We start from the raw sequence: 19593 nt of genomic DNA on the forward strand, positions 1-19593 counted from the left end.
ATTAGCTGTGACATAACTTTTAGCATGTTAGCATGCTAACGTTGGTTAATTCAATGTTAAAATTATATCATATTTAGCTTAGCTTGTTAAAATGCTAAACGTGAATCTGCAGATAATGTTTGTTGACATTTTTGTTATGTTGGTTAGCTGTGGGAGAACTTGTAGCATTGTTAGCATGCTAATGTGTAATTTAACTTTAAATAATAATCTATCTTAAGGTACAGCTGAGTTCAACAAAGTGTAGCTGAGCCTAAAATGGCCACTCTTCAGGTGTTCAAGTGTTAGGGTGACAACTTATTTTTCTTTCTTTTTCGTTCATATAATTTCCTGAACATTATACTCTAGATTTGTCTACATCTGTTCTTTATACGAGTGCGTCATGTGATCTTCATCTGGTGACACATTCCTCTCTGTAAACAAGAGAGAGAGAGAAGAAGCTCTCAGGTTAGGGTTCACCTGAAATCTAGTGATTTAGATCACAATATACATACTCTTCATCGATACCTCCGTATGTTTAAAAACCTGAATACCACCGCTGTCCTGCCAAGACCTTCTGATCCAGCTCAGATGTTGATCAGAGGCAAGCAGTGTGCGAGAGACCTGGATATATATGACAATCAGTATTTCTTAAAAGCCATTTATTACATTAAAGTTAAATCATGTACATATGTGATGTACCTGCACAGGTACAAATAAAGCATGCATTATGAATATTCTGCTACATGTCGCTGTTACCGAAAACTGACATGTCAAAGCAAGTTTATCTCTAAAGCACATTTCAGCAACAAGGTAATTTAAAACACTTTACATAAAATTTAACAAAGTTCAAAAAAACACAATAAAAGAACATTTAAAGACAATTTAAAGAGCGATTCAAGAGCTAAGAAAATAAAATAAAAACTATAGTTGTAACTTTGTAAAGACCTCAGATAATAACTTTTTATGTTGAAGGTAAATATGTCCACTTCAGTGTACTTCTTTCTGTCTCCATCCAGGTGAGTCTCCCTCTGGTTGAACTGCATCTGAAGAAAACCACATGAAGTGGTCCGTCTGACCTTCACACCTGGTCTTCCTGCTCCTCTGAGTCTTCTCTCTGTGCTGCAGAGTTTGAGTTGTTCTCATACTCAGGATAAGAGTGTAACTGATGGAGAGAGACGACAAGATGAGAGTCAAAGGCCTCATAGATGCACTTCAGATGCTTCTGTAACCTTAGTTATTTTAACCCAAACAAAGATCTGTTCCTAACCCTAACTAAGTTATCTTCTGTGAAGACGGAAGTTTGTTTTGAATAGACTGTGTGCATGTAACGAGATGAAAGTAACACCTGTGGCTGGTTTTCATAGAAAAACGCAGGAAAAATGAAGAATCCTATAAACCGTTGTTTGAGGATACGTTGATCAAATACATATTGTTGTCTTTTCCGTCTACTTCTCTCTGATTACAACGATTATTCTACATATCTGCCATTATTTCATCTGGAATATCTCTTACTGATATTGTAGTATATATATATATATATATATATATATATATATATATAAAAAACCTTGAACACCATGGTGGACACCGGTGGTCAGGGAAGCCGTCCGACTGTTATCCCGGAGGACTCCTGAGGCAGTTGCAAGGTACCGACAGACCCGAAGGGCTACAGCCGCTGCCGTGAAGGAGGCAAAGCAGCGGGTGTGGGAGGAGTTCGGAGTAGCCACGGAGAAGGACTTTTGGTCAGCACCAAGGTGTTTCTGGAAAACCATCTGGAACCTCAGGAGGGGGAAACGGGGAAACATACAAGCTGTATACAGTAAGGATGGGACTCTGTTGACTTCAACTGAGGGGGTAATCGGGCGGTGGAAGGAGCACTTTGAGGAACTCCTGAATCCGACTAATACGCCCTCTATGGTAGAGGCAGAGCTGGAGGCTGATGGGGGAGCATCATCAATTTCCCTGGTGGAAGTCACTGAGGTAGTCAAACAACTCCACAGTGGCAAAGCCCCAGGGATTGATGAGAGCCGTCCAGAAATGCTGAAGGCACTGTGTGTGGAGAGACAGTCTTGGATGACACGTCTCTTCAACATTGTGTGGAGGTCTGGGACGGTGCCTAGGGAGTGGCAGACCGGGGTGGTGGTTCCCCTGTTCAAAAAGGGGGACCAAAGGGTGTGTGCCAATTACCGTGGTATCACACTACTCAGCCTCCCTGGTAAAGTCTACTCCAAGGTGCTGGAAAGGAGGGTTCGGCCGATAGTCAAACCTCGGATTGAAGAGGAACAATGCGGATTCCGTCCTGGCCGTGGAACAACAGACCAGCTCTTCACTCTCGCAAGGATACTGGAGGGGGCTTGGGAATATGCCCATCCGGTCTACATGTGTTTTTGTGCTGCAGGAGTATGGGGTGAGGGGGCCACTTCTGGGGGCCATCCAATCCCTGTACGCCCAAAGCGAGAGCTGTGTCCGGGTTCTCGGCAGTAAGTTGGACTCGTTTCCGGTGAGGGTTGGCCTCCGCCAGGGCTGCGCTTTGTCACCAATCCTGTTTGTGGTATTCATGGACAGGATATCGAGGCGTAGTTGTGGGAAGGAGTGTTTACAGTTCGGTGGGCTGAGGATTGCATCGCTGCTGTTTGCAGATGATGTGGTCTTGATGTCTTCATCGGACTGTGACCTCCAGCACTCACTGGATCGGTTCGCAGCCGAGGGTGAAGCGGTTGGGATGAGGATCAGCACCTCTAAATCTGAGGCCATGGTTCTCAGCAGGAAACCGGTGGATTGCCCACTCCGGGTAGGGAATGAGTCCTTATCCCAAGTGAAGGAGTTCAAGTACCTCGGGGTCTTGTTCGCGAGTGAGGGAACAATGGAACGTGAGATTGGCCGGAGAATCGGAGCAGCTGGGGCAGTATTGCAGTCGCTCTACCGCACTGTTGTGACAAAAAGAGAGCAAAGCTCTCTATCTACCGGGCAATCTTCGTTCCTACACTCACCTATGGTCATGTGGACTGGGTCAGGACCGAAAGAATTAGATCGCGGGTACAAGCGGCCAAAATGGGTTTCCTCAGGAGGGTGGCTGGCATCTCCCTTAGAGATAGGGTGAGAAGTTCGGTCATCCGTGAGGGACTCGGAGTAGAGCCGCTGCTCCTTTGCGTGGAACGGAGCCAGTTGAGGTGGTTCGGGCATCTGGTGAGGATGCCACCCGGGCACTTCCCTAGGGAGGTGTTCCAGGCACGACCAGCTGGGAGGAGACCCCGAGGGAGGCCCAGGACCAGGTGGAGGGACTATATCTCCAAACTGGCCTGGGAGCGCCTCGGGAGCGCCCAGTCAGAGCTGGCTGATGTGGCTCGAGAAAGGGAAGTTTGGGGTCCCCTGCTGGAGCTGTTGCCCCCGCGACCCGATCCCGGATAAGCGGTTGAAGATGAGATGAGATGAGATATATATATAATATATATTATATGTAAAGTATTATTGACGTGCAAAAACTAACCAAGGGGGAGGGGCCTAGCGGAGGGTCAATAAGATTCTATATCCTTTAAATTGCTCTTTGGTACAAAGAACATTTACAGTAAATGTGGTTGTAAAATGTTTGAGGGTAAATACACATAGGTGGTTCATATAAAGAAAGATGAATAATAAAGTTCAGTGTTAATTATCTTGATGACCTCATAATAAGAACAAACAATGACCCTTTGGTGAGTTGTGTCACTGAGGACAAACCTCTGTCTCACCTCCACAGTCTCTATGGGTTCATGAGGTTCAGTGGTGGAGCTCAGAGCTTTCTTCTTCCTGGATTGAATCCAACAACAAACAAAGACCACAAATGAATAAATGTAACATTTAATGACAACTCCAAAACTATTGAAGGAAGTATTGAAAGTGAAAGATCAGTGAGGATTAGTTCTTGTAGTTTTACCTCATCCACAGACAAACGAGAAGCAGAAGAATCGGAATCACAACCACCAGAGTCCACCTGGTGTAACGAATGATCATTGTTGTTTTATCTAGAACAGGAGACAGTTATTAGATATTAGTGGTGTAACGGACCAGTCGATCTGTGATCCGTACTGATCCCCCTCACGGTTCTTCACTCATGTGAACCAGTTTAACGTTAACCATCACAGTGTTAAATAAAGTTTTATCCTCCAATATTCATTAAAATATGAGATCAGAACATCATTGATGTGGTTCTAGTCTCTGATCTCTGATCATGTTTCATTGTAAACAACCAATCAGTGTTCAGACCAACAGGAGGAGAGCTAGTAACGTTAGCATCACCGCTAACGGCTAACCAACGGAGGTTCACTTCAGTTACATCATGACGCCTTCAGGCTCTGCTCAGTGAACATGAGTACTGGCTGAAGGTGAATTATAAAGTTATCATGATGTGTTCACATCAACATTAACAACATTAATAGATATTAGAGATGAATTATATTCTGTTTACATTAACTAATAATACATCATTAAAACTACTACTGACAAGATTTGATTTACTCAATAAAATACAATCTTTTATGTCCTTATCATTTGAATTGTGCGTTTTTATGAAGAAGGAAAAACACTACAGATGACAATAACAAAGTAAAAGGATAACATGTAGAATGTTTGATGGTTTACAGACTTCAGAGCGGTTGAAATGATTTTTGGGACGGTGGCAAAAAAATGTAGTCTGGATCCTGGTAGACCAGCTGCTAGAATCTAACAACAATATGGATCATCAATGATCAGCTGTTAGTATCAGCAGCAAAACAAACGTGATCAGAGATCTAAAAGTTATATTTGCTCCCTTTTTTCTTTTGTGCTGATCCGATCTTTGATCCGATCCGTGATCCGATCTGAACCGTGTTATGATCCGTCACTATTAGATAAACAACACTTTACCTTATTAGAAGGATTGAAAGACAATGCTGTTTGTTAATCAGACGATGGAGAGACTCACCTGATACAACAATCAGATGTAAAGTTGAGTTATGACTTTATGATTTACCTGACACAGCAATCAGGTATGAGGTGGAGTTACTACGTCCTCTGTTGTTCTGGGCTTCACAGTAATAACTCCCACTGTGTTCAGCTCTGAAGTCAGTGATGATGAAGATCTGTCCTGATGCTTTTGGTGAGTCTTCATCCTTCTTGTACCAGGTGTAGTTAGCTGCTGGGTTAGCATCACTGCTACAGGTCAGAGTCACTGAACTGCCCTCCACTATCTCAGCAGAGGAACTCACTGACACAGAGGGAAGCTTTGGAGCATCTGGAGGAGACGTGTTAACAGAGATTATTCTAGGTTAAGATTGTGTTCATACAGAAGAACAAGTGGTAGTTCAGTAATAAACTGTGAATGTTTGTGTGTATCAGTATTTTAGAATTTGAAGGTGGTCTGAATAATTAATGTGTGATGGTTTTAATGTGTGTCTAAAAACAGCATAAAACCCTAAAATGTCCTGAAGCTGCTCAGTGAATTACAGCAGACTGAATGTGAAGCAAGTAGAGCTGAAGAAAGTAGTTATGATCAGTGAAATCTTCTCCTGCAAAGACCGGACAGATTGAAGATGTTTGTTATCTTTTAATAAACTGTTTTACTCACATTTCACATCAATAGAGATGGATTCAGATCTCTTCCTCCCCATCAGGTTCTCAGCTCTACAATAATACTGTCCAGAGTCAGAGGACTGGATGGAGCTGAAGACAAGATGAGGTTCTTCACTGAAAGAAGGGTCTGGATTTACATCCTTCTTGTACCAGATGTAGTTAGCTGCTGGGTTAGCATCACTGCTACAGGTCAGAGTCACTGAACTGCCCTCTACTATCTCAGCAGAGGAACTCACTGACACAGAGGGAAGCTTTGGAGCATCTGGAGGAGACGTGTTAAAACAGATTATTCTAGGTTAAGATTGTGTTCATACAGAAGAACAAGTGGTAGTTCAGTAATAAACTGTGAATGTTTGTGTGTATCAGCATTTTAGAATTTGAAGGTGGTCTGAATAATTAATGTGTGATGGTTTTAATGTGTGTCTAAAAACAGCATAAAACCCTAAAATGTCCTGAAGCTGCTCAGTGAATTACAGCAGACTGAATGTGAAGCAAGTAGAGCTGAAGAAAGTAGTTATGATCAGTGAAATTTTCTCCTGCAAAGACTGGACAGATTGAAGATGTTTGTTATCTTTTAATAAACTGTTTTACTCACATTTCACATCAATAAAGATGGATTCAGATCTCTTCCTCCCCATCAGGTTCTCAGCTCTACAGTAATACTGTCCAGAGTCAGAGGACTGGATGGAGCTGAAGACAAGATGAGGTTCTTCACTGAGAGGAGGGTCTGGATTTACATCCTTCTTGTACCAGGTGTAGTTAGCTGCTGGGTTAGCATCACTGCTACAGGTCAGAGTCACTGAACTGCCCTCCACTATCTCAGCAGAGGAACTCACTGACACAGAGGGAAGCTTTGGAGCATCTGGAGGAGACGTGTTAAAACAGATTATTCTAGGATAAAAAAACGTGGTATTTAAGAGGTTAAGATTGTGTTACTACAAAAAGGTATTTAAAGCAATGTAAAGAAAAAATGATGTGTGAATGGCTGTGTGTAGCAACATTTCAGACTTTGTCGGTGGTCTGCATGGACAAAGAGGAATGTTTGCAGCGACCAAAAACCTTGTTAACATACAAATGAGGTGTGACTATTAAGACGGACTTGAAAAAACCTAAATCCATCTTTTAAATCTCTTGCAGGAATCATTTAGCGCTCAGATCAGATGTTCCTCCTGAAAGGTAAAACAGGTTTCGACCACACAGGCTGAGGCAGCTTGTTGCTGCAGTAGTCTACTCCCTCATGGTTCTGGAAGTCATTGTTGGTGTATAATGGGAACATAAAGAGACTATGAAAAGACACTAAATGGATACAAAGAAACATAAGACAACAAAGACACTAAACAACTATAGAGTCAGTGTGTTTTCCTCCTGTTCAGGAGAGGTGTTGGGTCTTTTTTATGTCTGAGGTCAGGGGCCCCTTGTCTCATAATCAGCCTGTGAGAGGTAAATATTAATATTCTGATGTTTTGTACTCACACTGGACATCTACAACTAGAGATGAAGAGTCAATCCATCCATGTTTATTCTCAGACTTGCAGTAGTAGATCCCTCTGTCCTCAGAGCTGATGGAGGTGAAACGATAGATACCTCCTTCTCCATGAGGACGTGTTTGGTTCTTCTTGTACCAGGTGTAGTTAGCTGCTGGGTTAGCATCACTGCTACAGGTCAGAGTCACTGAACTGCCCTCCACTATCTCAGCAGAGGAACTCACTGACACAGAGGGAAGCTTTGGAGCATCTGGAGGAGACGTGTTAACAGAGATTATTCTAGGTTAAGATTGTGTTCATACAGAAGAACAAGTGGTAGTTCAGTAATAAACTGTGAATGTTTGTGTGTATCAGTATTTTAGGATTTGAAGGTGGTCTGACTAATTAATGTGTGATGGTTTGAATGTTGACCCCAAAACGGAAAATCAACAACTAAAATGTCCTGAAGCTGCTCAGTGAATTACAGCAGACTGAATGTGAAGCAAGTAGAGCTGAAGAAAGTAGTTATGATCAGTGAAATCTTCTCCTGCAAAGACTGGACAGATTGAAGATGTTTGTTATCTTTTAATAAACTGTTTTACTCACATTTCACATCAATAGAGATGGATTCAGATCTCTTCGTCCCCATCAGGTTCTCAGCTCTACAGTAATACTGTCCAGAGTCAGAGGACTGGATGGAGCTGAAGACAAGATGAGGTTCTTCACTGAGAAGAGGGGGTTCTAGACTTCCATCCTCCTTGTACCAGGTGTAGTTAGCTGCTGGGTTAGCATCACTGCTACAGGTCAGAGTCACTGAACTGCCCTCCACTATCTCAGCAGAGGAACTCACTGACACAGAGGGAAGCTTTGGAGCATCTGGAGGAGAAAAGAATAAACATACTTAGAGATTATAATATGTTATCATAGAATATTTACCATTTTAATTAATATTTCAGTTTGTTTGTTTCAGACTATCCCTATTATCTATCACAGCAGCTGTCCAGAGTGCTGATCCTGGAGCTGTCAGGTGAGACTCCTGCTGGTGTAAACTGACAATAAGAAGCCTTTAATCATTAGTAATGTTCAACAACTCCAACATTCTTCTCTTTAGATGCTGCTTGTGTCGTGAGCTGAGTCTGTCCTCTCACTTCTAGCTGTTGTAGAGAGTTATTGATTGTTTCTCCACCCAGCTGGTAGATCACTTCTAGTTATGTTCTGTAAATAATTCAGCTGAGTCAGCTAAACAGACTGTATGAAAATCACATTATTTCATCCAGCCTCTGTTATTGTAGCAGAGCTCATGTTGTCAGATTTATTACCACAAACATGATGAATGACTAACGGTTTACATTCTGTCTCAGTTAAAAATGTTGAATTAACTCCAATAAAACACAAACAAAAGAATTTCAAACAACAGACAGTTTATCTGATTATCATGTTTCTCATGATGTTTCTTCTACTAGTTCTAGTTGTTCTTTTTGTTTCTTTTAATAACACCATGAATTCATAAATAAACAGCTGTGTCTACTTTAAGATGTGGAAGACTTCAGTGTGTTTACAGCTGTGATCATAATTGTATTGTTGTGTGTGTGTGTGTGTGTGTGTGTGTGTGTGTGTGTGTGTGTGTGACACTTCTACATGTAGACTGAGGGGATTGAACCACCGACCCTCTGATTAGTGGACCACAGCTCTACCTCCTGAGGAATGTTGTGCTTCATGTTGTTGGTTCCTCTAAAGTCACATACAGTGACAGTCTGGTGCCGCATATGAAATGTTGTTGAACCTCCACAGGCTGACAGAGTGGAGTAAACTTACACACTGAAGGAGAACGCTGATCCTCATATCCGCTTACAGAACAGGAATAGTTGTCTGAAGAATCAAAGATGACGAAAAGAGAAGATCCTGTGTTGATCTTCTGTCCATTCTTGTACCAGAAGTATGAAGGACGATCAGGCAGAACACAACTGATGAGACACTTCATTAACGACCAGGTAGAATCTGATCTGCTCACCTCCACCTGGAGACCTGGAAGTGAGAAGAAGGATCAGAAATGTTATTTTATTAAACGGTCAACATTCACACAAGACATTTATATTCTAGTTTTCTAGATGTTGAACATTTGGAGATGATTAACATGTGAATTAAAATGTTACCTGTGACGGACAAAGTGACTCCAGGTGAACCAGTATATTTGTCTTTTGGTTGGTTTGTCATGATCTTGAACTTGTACTCAGCTGAGTCGTTCTCTCTCAGGTCTGTGATCATCAGACTGCACCACTTCTCATAACAAGAGTAGAACACACGACCTGAATACTCAGAGTTTGTTCTCAGATCCACAGGTTCACCATCTTTCTCTTTAGTAAACCAGAATCTGTTGCTGATATCACGGTGCTGTATTCTAGATGGGTATGTGTAGCTGCAGCTTATGTACACTGTTGATCCTTTTACAGCACAGACCTCAGTAGGAGAGTAAGTCACTCCCCATCCATCCTGACTCTGTATCACTGTAACACAGAGCACATCAGGAACCACAGTCACACTCAGAACAACATCAGAGGACACACTCTCATCTGTAGTGAAGTAAAGAAAGAGTCAACGATGTACACGTGATCTCTGCAGTTGAAGGAACAGCAACGTATTGAACCTGTCGACTGAAACACAGTGAACAAGATACAAAAGCTGAAGTTTAAATATTAGAAGGCTTCATGAGAATAAGAGAGTTCTTTGCTCTGTGGTTTTCTGTCTGTGGTCAGCTGCTGCAGAGTGAATGGAAACTGTAGAACAAAGCAGAACACTGAGGTGTGAGAGAATCGTGTGAAATGTAGATAACAGATCACTGACAGTCAAAAGTCGACAAACACAAACTTCAGATGTGAATTAAATTTAAAATAATGTAATTAGTTTTTCTTAAACCCCAAAATCTGACTTTTCATCATCTGTCAGTGAATCAATTATCTGTAACACAGATCAAAGCTACGATCATGGGAGCATCACTGAAGGGGCCCAAAGTGTCAGGGGCCCCTCTGGCCCTAACTTACAACATGTCAGTGAAAGAGACACCAACCAGGAAGAGAATCAAAATGAGCACAAATACAATCAAAACTACAAAAAGGTGAAGAAACATCCACAAAGAGACTCAAAATGAATAACAGACTCTAAATGTGGTCGAATGCGTCGAAACGCTGAAGGATTAGAGGAAGTTCCACAGAGAGATCATGTTAATGTACGTACAGTCGTTACTCTCATCCACATCAACACAACTTCACTGTCTTTAATGGTGCACAGTTCTTCAGTTCATAAAGTTTACGATGTTACGGTACAAGTGTACAGAGATGCTGCTGCTGTTAAAAACAGCTCTGTGTTGGTCGTCCTGTAAAGACTTCAATCTAAAGAAAGAAAAGTGAACGTTGCTCCACATTTTATAACATCAGATCTGTTCATTCATAAAAACACAGCTTCCTCTGTGTTCCTGAGGCGCACTAACGGCCTCACCATATCAATGTAGATGTACAGTACCTTGTACAGAGAGAAGGAAGACAACAAGTCCACTGGCTGCTGCTGTTGAACTCATAGCTGCTCCTCTCTGTTGAATCAGCAGGTAGATCAGGAACACTTGATGTCAGGAAGTCACCACAAACATGTCTACTTTAACAAGGAGGGTGTTGTCTTAGAAGTCAGCTCGTGTTTTCTGTAGTTGGTTCAACGCTGCTATTCAACACCAGCCTGGCTTCCTTCCTCTTTACATTATTAGTAAGACATGAACAGACCAATGACAGTTAACCCTCAAGTTAAAATGAAGAAATCATTATTGCTGTTGTTTTGTGAACGTTGCATCATTGTTATGCGCAAAGTTCAATAATGAATTCAAAAGTAGTGTGTTGCACACTTTTATTTTGAAAGTACTGCTATATGAACAAAAGTGCAATAACATTTGTTTGCAAACACTTTAAACAAATCAGGTTCTTTTTAACAGCAGTATTCTTTACACAGTAGCAGTTAAAATACAGTATTAATGATTCTGATCATAAATATTCAGCCGGTGTTCACAACTTTATTTTCATGTGTGACAATAAAAGAACATTTAAAGACAATTTAAAGAGCGATTCAAGAGAATAAAATAAAAACTATAGTTGTAACTTTGTAAAGACCTCAGATAATAACTTTTTATGTTGAAGGTAAATATGTCCACTTCAGTGTACTTCTTTCTGTCTCCATCCAGGTGAGTCTCCCTCTGGTTGAACTGCATCTGAAGAAAACCACATGAAGTGGTCCGTCTGACCTTCACACCTGGTCTTCCTGCTCCTCTGAGTCTTCTCTCTGTGCTGCAGAGTTTGAGTTGTTCTCATACTCAGGATAAGAGTGTAACTGATGGAGAGAGATGACAAGATGAGAGTCAAAGGCCTCATAGATGCACTTCTGATGCTTCTGTAACCTTAGTTATTTTAACCCAAACAAAGATCTGTTCCTAAACCTAACTAAGTTATCTTCTGTGAAGACGGAAGTTTGTTTTGAATAGACTGTGTGCATGTAACGAGATGAAAGTAACACCTGTGGCTGGTTTTCATAGAAAAACGCAGGAAAAATGAAGAATCCTATAAACCGTTGTTTGAGGATACGTTGATCAAATACATATTGTTGTCTTTTCCGTCTACTTCTCTCTGATTACAATGATTATTCTACAAATCTGCCATTATTTCATCTAGAATATCTCTTACTGATATTGTAGTATATATATATATATAAAACCTCGAACACTATGGTGGACACCGGTGGTCAGGGAAGCCGTCCGACTGTTATCCCGGAGGACTCCTGAGGCAGTTGCAAGGTACTGACAGACCCGAAGACCTACAGCCGCTGCCGTGAAGGAGGCAAAGAAGCAGGTGTGGGAGGAGTTCGGAGTAGCCATGGAGAAGGACTTTTGGTCAGCACCAAGGTGTTTCTGGAAAACCATCCGGAACCTCAGGAGGGGGAAACGGGGAAACATACAAGCTGTATACAGTAAGGATGGGACTCTGTTGACTTCAACTGAGGGGGTAATCGGGCGGTGGAAGGAGCACTTTGAGGAACTCCTGAATCCGACTAATACGCCCTCTATGGTAGAGGCAGAGCTGGAGGCTGATGGGGGAGCATCATCAATTTCCCTGGTGGAAGTCACTGAGGTAGTCAAACAACTCCACAGTGGCAAAGCCCCAGGGATTGATGAGAGCCGTCCAGAAATGCTGAAGGCACTGGGTGTGGAGAGACAGTCTTGGATGACACGTCTCTTCAACATTGTGTGGAGGTCTGGGACGGTGCCTAGGGAGTGGCAGACCGGGGTGGTGGTTCCCCTGTTCAAAAAGGGGGACCAAAGGGTGTATGCCAATTACCGAGGTATCACACTACTCAGCCTCCCTGGTAAAGTCTACTCCAAGGTGCTGGAAAGGAGGGTTCGGCCGATAATCAAACCTCGGATTGAAGAGGAACAATGCGGATTCCGTCCTGGCCGTGGAACAACAGACCAGCTCTTCACTCTCGCAAGGATACTGGAGGGGGCTTGGGAATGCGCCCATCCGGTCTACATGTGTTTTGTGGACCTGGAGAAGGCGTATGACCGGGTCCCCCGGGAGATGCTGTGGGAGGTGCTGCAGGAGTATGGGGTGAGGGGGCCACTTCTGGGGGCCATCCAATCCCTGTACGCCCAAAGCGAGAGCTGTGTCCGGGTTCTCGGCAGTAAGTTGGACTCGTTTCCGGTGAGGGTTGGCCTCCGCCAGGGCTGCGCTTTGTCACCAATCCTGTTTGTGGTATTCATGGACAGGATATCGAGGCGTAGTCGTGGGGAGGAGTGTTTACAGTTCGGTGGGCTGAGGATTGCATTGCTGCTGTTTGCAGATGATGTGGTCTTGATGTCTTCATCGGACTGTGACCTCCAGCACTCACTGGATCGGTTCGCAGCCAAGTGTGAAGCGGTTGGGATGAGGATCAGCACCTCTAAATCTGAGGCCATGGTTCTCAGCAGGAAACCGGTGGATTGCCCACTCCGGGTAGGGAATGAGTCCTTACCCCAAGTGAAGGAGTTCAAGTACCTCGGGGTCTTGTTCGCGAGTGAGGGAACAGTGGAACGTGAGATTGGCCGGAGAATCGGAGCAGCTGGGGCAGTATTGCAGTTGCTCTACCGCACCGTTGTGACAAAAAGAGAGCTGAGCCGCAAGGCAAAGCTCTCTATCTACTGGGCAATCTTCGTTCCTACCCTCACCTGTGGTCATGTGGACTGGGTCAGGACCGAAAGAATTAGATCGCGGGTACAAGCGGCCAAAATGGGTTTCCTCAGGAGGGTGGCTGGCATCTCCCTTAGAGATAGGGTGAGAAGTTCGGTCATCCGTGAGGGACTCGGAGTAGAGCCGCTGCTCCTTTGCGTGGAACGGAGCCAGTTGAGGTGGTTCGTGCATCTGGTGAGGATGCCACCCGAGCACTTCCCTAGGGAGGTGTTCCAGGCACGACCGGCTGGGAGGAGACCCCGAGGGAGGCCCAGGACCAGGTGGAGGGACTATATCTCCAAACTGGCCTGGGAGCGCCCAGTCAGAGCTGGCTGATGTGGCTCGAGAAAGGGAAGTTTGGGGTCCCCTGCTGGAGCTGTTGCCCCCGCGACCTGATCCCGGATAAGCGGTTGAAGATGAGATGAGATGAGATATATATATAATATATATTATATGTAAAGTATTATTGACGTGCTGACATGCAAAAACTAACCAAGGGGGAGGGGTCTAGCGGAGGGTCAATAAGATTCTATATCCTTTAAATTGCTCTTTGGTAAAAAGAACATTTACAGTAAATGTGGTTGTAAAATGTTTGAGGGTAAATACACATAGGTGGTTCATATAAAGAAAGATGAATAATAAAGTTCAGTGTTAATTATCTTGATGACCTCATAATGAGAACAAACAATGACCCTTTGGTGAGTTGTGTCACTGAGGACAAACCTCTGTCTCACCTCCACAGTCTCTATGGGTTCATGAGGTTCAGTGGTGGAGCTCAGAGCTTTCTTCTTCCTGGATTGAATCCAACAACAAACAAAGACCACAAATGAATAAATGTAACATTTAATGACAACTCCAAAACTATTGAAGGAAGTATTCAAAGTGAAAGATCAGTGAGGATTAGTTCTTGTAGTTTTACCTCATCCACAGACAAACGAGAAGCAGAAGAATCGGAATCACAACCACCAGAGTCCACCTGGTGTAACGAATGATCATTGTTGTTTTATCTAGAACTGGAGACAGTTATTAGATAAACAACTCTTTACCTTATTAGAACGGATTGATTCATGAATAAACTCATCAGGCGATGCTGTTTGTTAATCAGACGATCATGGAGAAGCTCACCTGCTACAACAGTCAGATGTAAGGTGGAGTTACTACATCCTCTGTTGTTCTGGGCTTCACAGTAATAACTCCCACTGTGTTCAGCTCTGAAGTCAGTGATGATGAAGATCTGTCCTGATGCTTTTGGTGAGTCTTCATCCTCCTTGTACCAGGTGTAGTTAGCTGCTGGGTTAGCATCACTGCTACAGGTCAGAGTCACTGAACTGCCCTCCACTATCTCAGCAGAGGAACTCACTGACACAGAGGGAAGCTTTGGAGCATCTGGAGGACAAAATATGGAAATATTGTATTAATTTTAGCATGCATGGTATACACAGACTTTTGTAAAAATGGGGAAAACAATGAACCTTGTTAGTCACTTGACTCACACTGAACATCTACAACTAGAGATGTAGAGTTGATCTCTCCATGTTTATTCTCAGACTTGCAGTAGTAGATCCCTCTGTCCTCAGAGCTGATGGAGGTGAAACGATAAACACCTTCTGGACCTTGAAGCTTTATTTGGTTCGTCTTGTACCAGGTGTAGTTAGCTGCTGGGTTAACATCACTGCTACAGGTCAGAGTCACTGAACTGCCCTCCACTATCTCAGCAGAGGAACTCACTGACACAGAGGGAAGTTTTGGAGCATCTGGAGGAGAGATTAAGATTGTGTTACTACAAAAACACAAGTTGTACTTAAAGAAATGTAAGGAAAAAACAGTGAATGTTTGTGTGTATCAGCAGTTTAGACTTTAAAGGTGGTCTGACTAATTAATGTGTGATGGTTTGAATCTGTGTCTAAAAACACTTTAAAACCCTAAAATGTCCTGAAGCTGCTCAGTGAATTACAGCAGACTGAATGTGAAGCAAGTAGAGCTGAAGAAAGTAGTTATGATCAGTGAAATCTTCTCCTGCAAAGACTGGACAGATTGAAGATGTTTGTTATCTTTTAATAAACAGTTTTACTCACATTTCACATCAATAGAGATGAATTCAGATCTCTTCCTCCCCATCAGGTTCTCAGCTCAACAGTAATACTGTCCAGAGTCAGAGGACTGGATGGAGCTGAAGACAAGATGAGGTTCTTCACTGAAAGAAGGGTCTGGATTTCCATCCTTCTTGTACCAGATGTATTTAGCTGCTGGGTTAGCATCACTGCTACAGGTCAGAGTCACTGAACTGTCCTCCACTATCTCAGCAGAGGAACTCACTGACACAGAGGGAAGCTTTGGAGCATCTGGAGGAGACGTGTTAAAACAGATTATTCTAGGTTAAAAAAACGTGGTATTTAAGATGTTAAGATTGTGTTACTACAAAAAGGTATTTAAAGCAATGTAAAGAAAAGAATATGTGTGAATGGCTGTGTGTAGCAACATTTCAGACTTTGTCGGTGGTCTGCATGGACAAAGAGGAATGTTTGTAACGACCAAAAACCTTGTTAACATACAAATGAGGTGTGACTATTAAGACAGACTTGAAAAAACCTCAATCCATCTTTTAAATCTCTTGCAGGAATCATTTAGCGCTCAGATCAGACGTTCCTCCTGAAAAGTAAAACAGGTTTCGACCACACAGGCTGAGGCAGCTTGTTGCTGCAGTAGTCTACTCCCTCGTGGTTCTGGAAGTCATTGTTGGTGTATAATGGGAACATAAAGAGACTATAAAAAGACACTAAATGGATACAAAGAAACATAAGACAACAAAGACACTAAACAACTATAGAGTCAGTGTGTTTTCCTCCTGTTCAGGAGAGGTGTTGGGTCTTTTTTATGTCTGAGGTCAGGGGCCCCTTGTCTCATAATCAGCCTGTGAGAGGTAAATATTAATATTCTGATGTTTTGTACTCACACTGGACATCTACAACTAGAGATGAAGAGTCAATCCATCCATGTTTATTCTCAGACTTGCAGTAGTAGATCCCTCTGTCCTCAGAGCTGATGGAGGTGAAACGATAGATATCTCCTTCTCCATGAGGACGTGTTTGGTTCTTCTTGTACCAGGTGTAGTTAGCTGCTGGGTTAGCATCACTGCTACAGGTCAGAGTCACTGAACTGCCCTCCACTATCTCAGCAGAGGAACTCACTGACACAGAGGGAAGCTTTGGAGCATCTGGAGGAGACGTGTTAACAGAGATTATTCTAGGTTAAGATTGTGTTCATACAGAAGAACAAGTGGTAGTTCAGTAATAAACTGTGAATGTTTGTGTGTATCAGTATTTTAGGATTTGAAGGTGGTCTGACTAATTAATGTGTGATGGTTTGAATGTTGACCCCAAAACGGAAAAAAAACAACTAAAATGTCCTGAAGCTGCTCAGTGAATTACAGCAGACTGAATGTGAAGCAAGTAGAGCTGAAGAAAGTAGTTATGATCAGTGAAATTTTCTCCTGCAAAGACTGGACAGATTGAAGATGTTTGTTATCTTTTAATAAACTGTTTTACTCACATTTCACATCAATAGAGATGGATTCAGATCTCTTCGTCCCCATCAGGTTCTCAGCTCTACAGTAATACTGTCCAGAGTCAGAGGACTGGATGGAGCTGAAGACAAGCTGAGGTTCTTCACTGAGAGGAGGGTCTGGATTTCCATCCTTCTTGTACCAGATGTAGTTAGCTGCTGGGTTAGCATCACTGCTACAGGTCAGAGTCACTGAACTGCCCTCTACTATCTCAGCAGAGGAACTCACTGACACAGAGGGAAGCTTTGGAGCATCTGGAGAAGAAATTAATAAACATACTTAAAGATTATAATACGTTATCATAGAATATTTACCATTTTAATTAATATTTCAGTTTGTTTGTTTCAGACTATCCCTATTATCTATCACAGCAGCTGTCCAGAGTGCTGATCCTGGAGCTGTCAGGTGAGACTCCTGCTGGTGTAAACTGACAATAAGAAGCCTTTAATCATTAGTAATGTTCAACAACTCCAACATTCTTCTCTTTAGATGCTGCTTGTGTCGTGAGCTGAGTCTGTCCTCTCACTTCTAGCTGTTGTAGAGAGTTATTGATTGTTTCTCCACCCAGCTGGTAGATCACTTCTAGTTATGTTCTGTAAATAATTCAGCTGAGTCAGCTAAACAGACTGTATGAAAATCACATTATTTCATCCAGCCTCTGTTATTGTAGCAGAGCTCATGTTGTCAGATTTATTACCACAAACATGATGAATGACTAACGGTTTACATTCTGTCTCAGTTAAAAATGTTGAATTAACTCCAATAAAACACAAACAAAAGAATTTCAAACAACAGACAGTTTATCTGATTATCATGTTCCTCATGATGTTTCTTCTACTAGTTCTAGTTGTTCTTTTTGTTTCTTTTAATAACACCATGAATTCATAAATAAACAGTTGTGTCTACTTTAAGATGTAGAAGACTTCAGTGTGTTTACAGCTGTGATCATAATTGTATTGTTGTGTGTGTGTGTGTGTGTGTGTGTGTGTGTGTGTGTGTGTGTGTGTGTGTGTGTGTGTGACACTTCTACATGTAGACTGAGGGGATTGAACCACCGACCCTCTGATTAGTGGACCACAGCTCTACCTCCTGAGGAATGTTGTGCTTCATGTTGTTGGTTCCTCTAAAGTCACATACAGTGACAGTCTGGTGCCGCATATGAAATGTTGTTGAACCTCCACAGGCTGACAGAGTGGAGTAATCTTACACACTGAAGGAGAACGCTGATCCTCATATCCTCTTACAGAACAGGAATAGCTGTCTGAAGAACCAAAGTAGACGAAAAGAGAAGATCCTGTGTTGATCTTCTGTCCGTTCTTGTACCAGTAGTATGAAGGATAATAAGGCAGAACACAACTGCTGAGACACTTCATTAACGACCAGGTAGAATCTGATCTGCTCACCTCCACCTGGAGACCTGGATCTGAGAAGAAGGATCAGAAATGTTATTTTATTAAACGGTCAACATTCACACAAGACATTTATATTCTAGTTTTCTAGATGTTGAACATTTGGAGATGATTAACATGTCAATTAAAATGTTACCTGTGACGGACAAAGTGACTCCAGGTGAACCAGTATATTTATCACCTGGTTGGTTTATCATGAATCTGAACTTGTACTCAGCTGAGTCGTTCTCTCTCAGGTCTGTGATCATCAGACTGCACCACTTCTTCTCATAACAATAGTAGAACACACGACCTGAATACTCAGAGTCTGTTTTCAGATCCACAGGTTCACCATCTTTCTCTTTAGTAAACCAGAATCTGTTCCTGATATCATGGTGCTGTATTCTAGATGGGTATGTGTATCTGCAGTTTATGAACACTGTTGATCCTTTTAGAGCACAGACCTCAGTAGGAGAGTAAGTCACTCCCCATCCATCCTGACTCTGTATCACTGTAACACAGAGCACATCAGGAACCACAGTCACACTCAGAACAACATCAGAGGACACACTCTCATCTGTAGTGAAGTAAAGAAAGAGTCAACGATGTACACGTGATCTCTGCAGTTGAAGGAACAGCAACGTATTGAACCTGTCGACTGAAACACAGTGAACAAGATACAAAAGCTGAAGTTTAAATATTAGAAGGCTTCATGAGAATAAGAGAGTTCTTTGCTCTGTGGTTTTCTGTCTGTGCTCAGCTGCTGCAGAGTGAATGGAAACTGTAGAACAAAGCAGAAGACTGAGGTGTGAGAGAATAGTGTGAAATGTAGATAACAGATCACTGACAGTCAAAAGTCGACAAACACAAACTTCAGATGTGAATTAAATTTAAAAAAATGTATTAGTTTTTCTAAAACCCCAAAATCTGACTTTTCAGCATCTCTGGCCCTAACTTACAACATGTCAGTGAAAGAGACACCAACCAGGAAGAGAATCAAAATGAGCACAAATACAATCAAAACTACAAAAAGGTGAAGAAACATCCACAAAGAGACTCAAAATGAATAACAGACTCTAAATGTGGTCGAATGCGTCGAAACGCTGAAGGATTAGAGGAAGTTCCACAGAGAGATCATGTTAATGTACGTACAGTCGTTACTCTCATCCACATCAACACAACTTCACTGTCTTTAATGGTGCACAGTTCTTCAGTTCATAAAGTTTACGATGTTACGGTACAAGTGTACAGAGATGCTGCTGCTGTTAAAAACAGCTCTGTGTTGGTCGTCCTGTAAAGACTTCAATCTAAAGAAAGAAAAGTGAACGTTGCTCCACATTTTATAACATCAGATCTGTTCATTCATAAAAACACAGCTTCCT

The 19593-nt window shown here is 42.4% G+C and overlaps 3 protein-coding genes across 3 annotated transcripts; all 3 read right to left on the bottom strand.

Annotated features, from left to right (window-relative positions):
* Positions 1-959: 959 nt before the first annotated feature.
* On the bottom strand, positions 960-10698 carry LOC137874334 (B-cell receptor CD22-like). Its single transcript, XM_068712972.1, has 11 exons — positions 10545-10698; positions 9182-9532; positions 8844-9053; positions 7635-7904; positions 7039-7299; positions 6161-6427; positions 5561-5827; positions 4967-5227; positions 3893-3980; positions 3708-3765; positions 960-1141 (listed from the first exon to the last, which is right to left on the bottom strand). The coding sequence occupies exons 1-11, from the start codon at positions 10597-10599 to the stop codon at positions 1058-1060; spliced, it is 2172 nt and encodes a 723-aa protein (XP_068569073.1). The 5' UTR covers positions 10600-10698; the 3' UTR covers positions 960-1057.
* Positions 10699-11103: 405 nt separating this feature from the next.
* Positions 11104-14763, bottom strand: LOC137874342 (B-cell receptor CD22-like). The gene is made up of 5 exons (XM_068712981.1): positions 14757-14763; positions 14387-14647; positions 14181-14274; positions 13996-14053; positions 11104-11393 (listed from the first exon to the last, which is right to left on the bottom strand). The coding sequence occupies exons 1-5, from the start codon at positions 14761-14763 to the stop codon at positions 11310-11312; spliced, it is 504 nt and encodes a 167-aa protein (XP_068569082.1). The 3' UTR covers positions 11104-11309.
* Positions 14764-15391: 628 nt separating this feature from the next.
* LOC137874343 (B-cell receptor CD22-like) lies at positions 15392-18480 on the bottom strand. The gene is made up of 5 exons (XM_068712982.1): positions 18369-18480; positions 18031-18240; positions 16811-17077; positions 16215-16475; positions 15392-15603 (listed from the first exon to the last, which is right to left on the bottom strand). The coding sequence occupies exons 1-5, from the start codon at positions 18478-18480 to the stop codon at positions 15392-15394; spliced, it is 1062 nt and encodes a 353-aa protein (XP_068569083.1).
* Between the last annotated feature and the right edge of the window lie 1113 nt (positions 18481-19593).

The sequence above is a fragment of the Cebidichthys violaceus genome, unplaced genomic scaffold (assembly GCF_023349555.1).
Source record: "Cebidichthys violaceus isolate CVI_PGR_0920_01 unplaced genomic scaffold, fCebVio1.0.p SCAF_189, whole genome shotgun sequence".
In the NCBI taxonomy this organism is placed as follows: Eukaryota; Metazoa; Chordata; class Actinopteri; order Perciformes; family Stichaeidae; genus Cebidichthys; species Cebidichthys violaceus.

Bases quoted from the DNA above. Each gene is read 5' to 3' on its own strand.
- LOC137874334 (XM_068712972.1), bottom strand. From the start codon at position 10,599: ATGAGTTCAACAGCAGCAGCCAGTGGACTTGTTGTCTTCCTTCTCTCT. The intron at 9,533-10,544 runs GTACTGTACATC...TCTGTGTTACAG, and splicing joins CTTCCTTCTCTCTGTACAAG to TGATACAGAGTCAGGATGGA. The intron at 1,142-3,707 runs GTGAGACAGAGG...TCTCTCCATCAG, and splicing joins AACCCATAGAGACTGTGGAG to TTACACTCTTATCCTGAGTA.
- LOC137874342 (XM_068712981.1), bottom strand. The intron at 14,275-14,386 runs GTGAGCTTCTCC...AACTGTCTCCAG, and splicing joins ACATCTGACTGTTGTAGCAG to TTCTAGATAAAACAACAATG. The intron at 14,054-14,180 runs GTAAAACTACAA...GATTCAATCCAG, and splicing joins CTCGTTTGTCTGTGGATGAG to GAAGAAGAAAGCTCTGAGCT.
- LOC137874343 (XM_068712982.1), bottom strand. From the start codon at position 18,480: ATGATCACAGACCTGAGAGAGAACGACTCAGCTGAGTACAAGTTCAGA. The intron at 17,078-18,030 runs GTAAGATTACTC...TTTCTTCTCCAG, and splicing joins TCAGCGTTCTCCTTCAGTGT to ATGCTCCAAAGCTTCCCTCT. The intron at 15,604-16,214 runs GTGAGTACAAAA...CGTCTCCTCCAG, and splicing joins TCTAGTTGTAGATGTCCAGT to ATGCTCCAAAGCTTCCCTCT.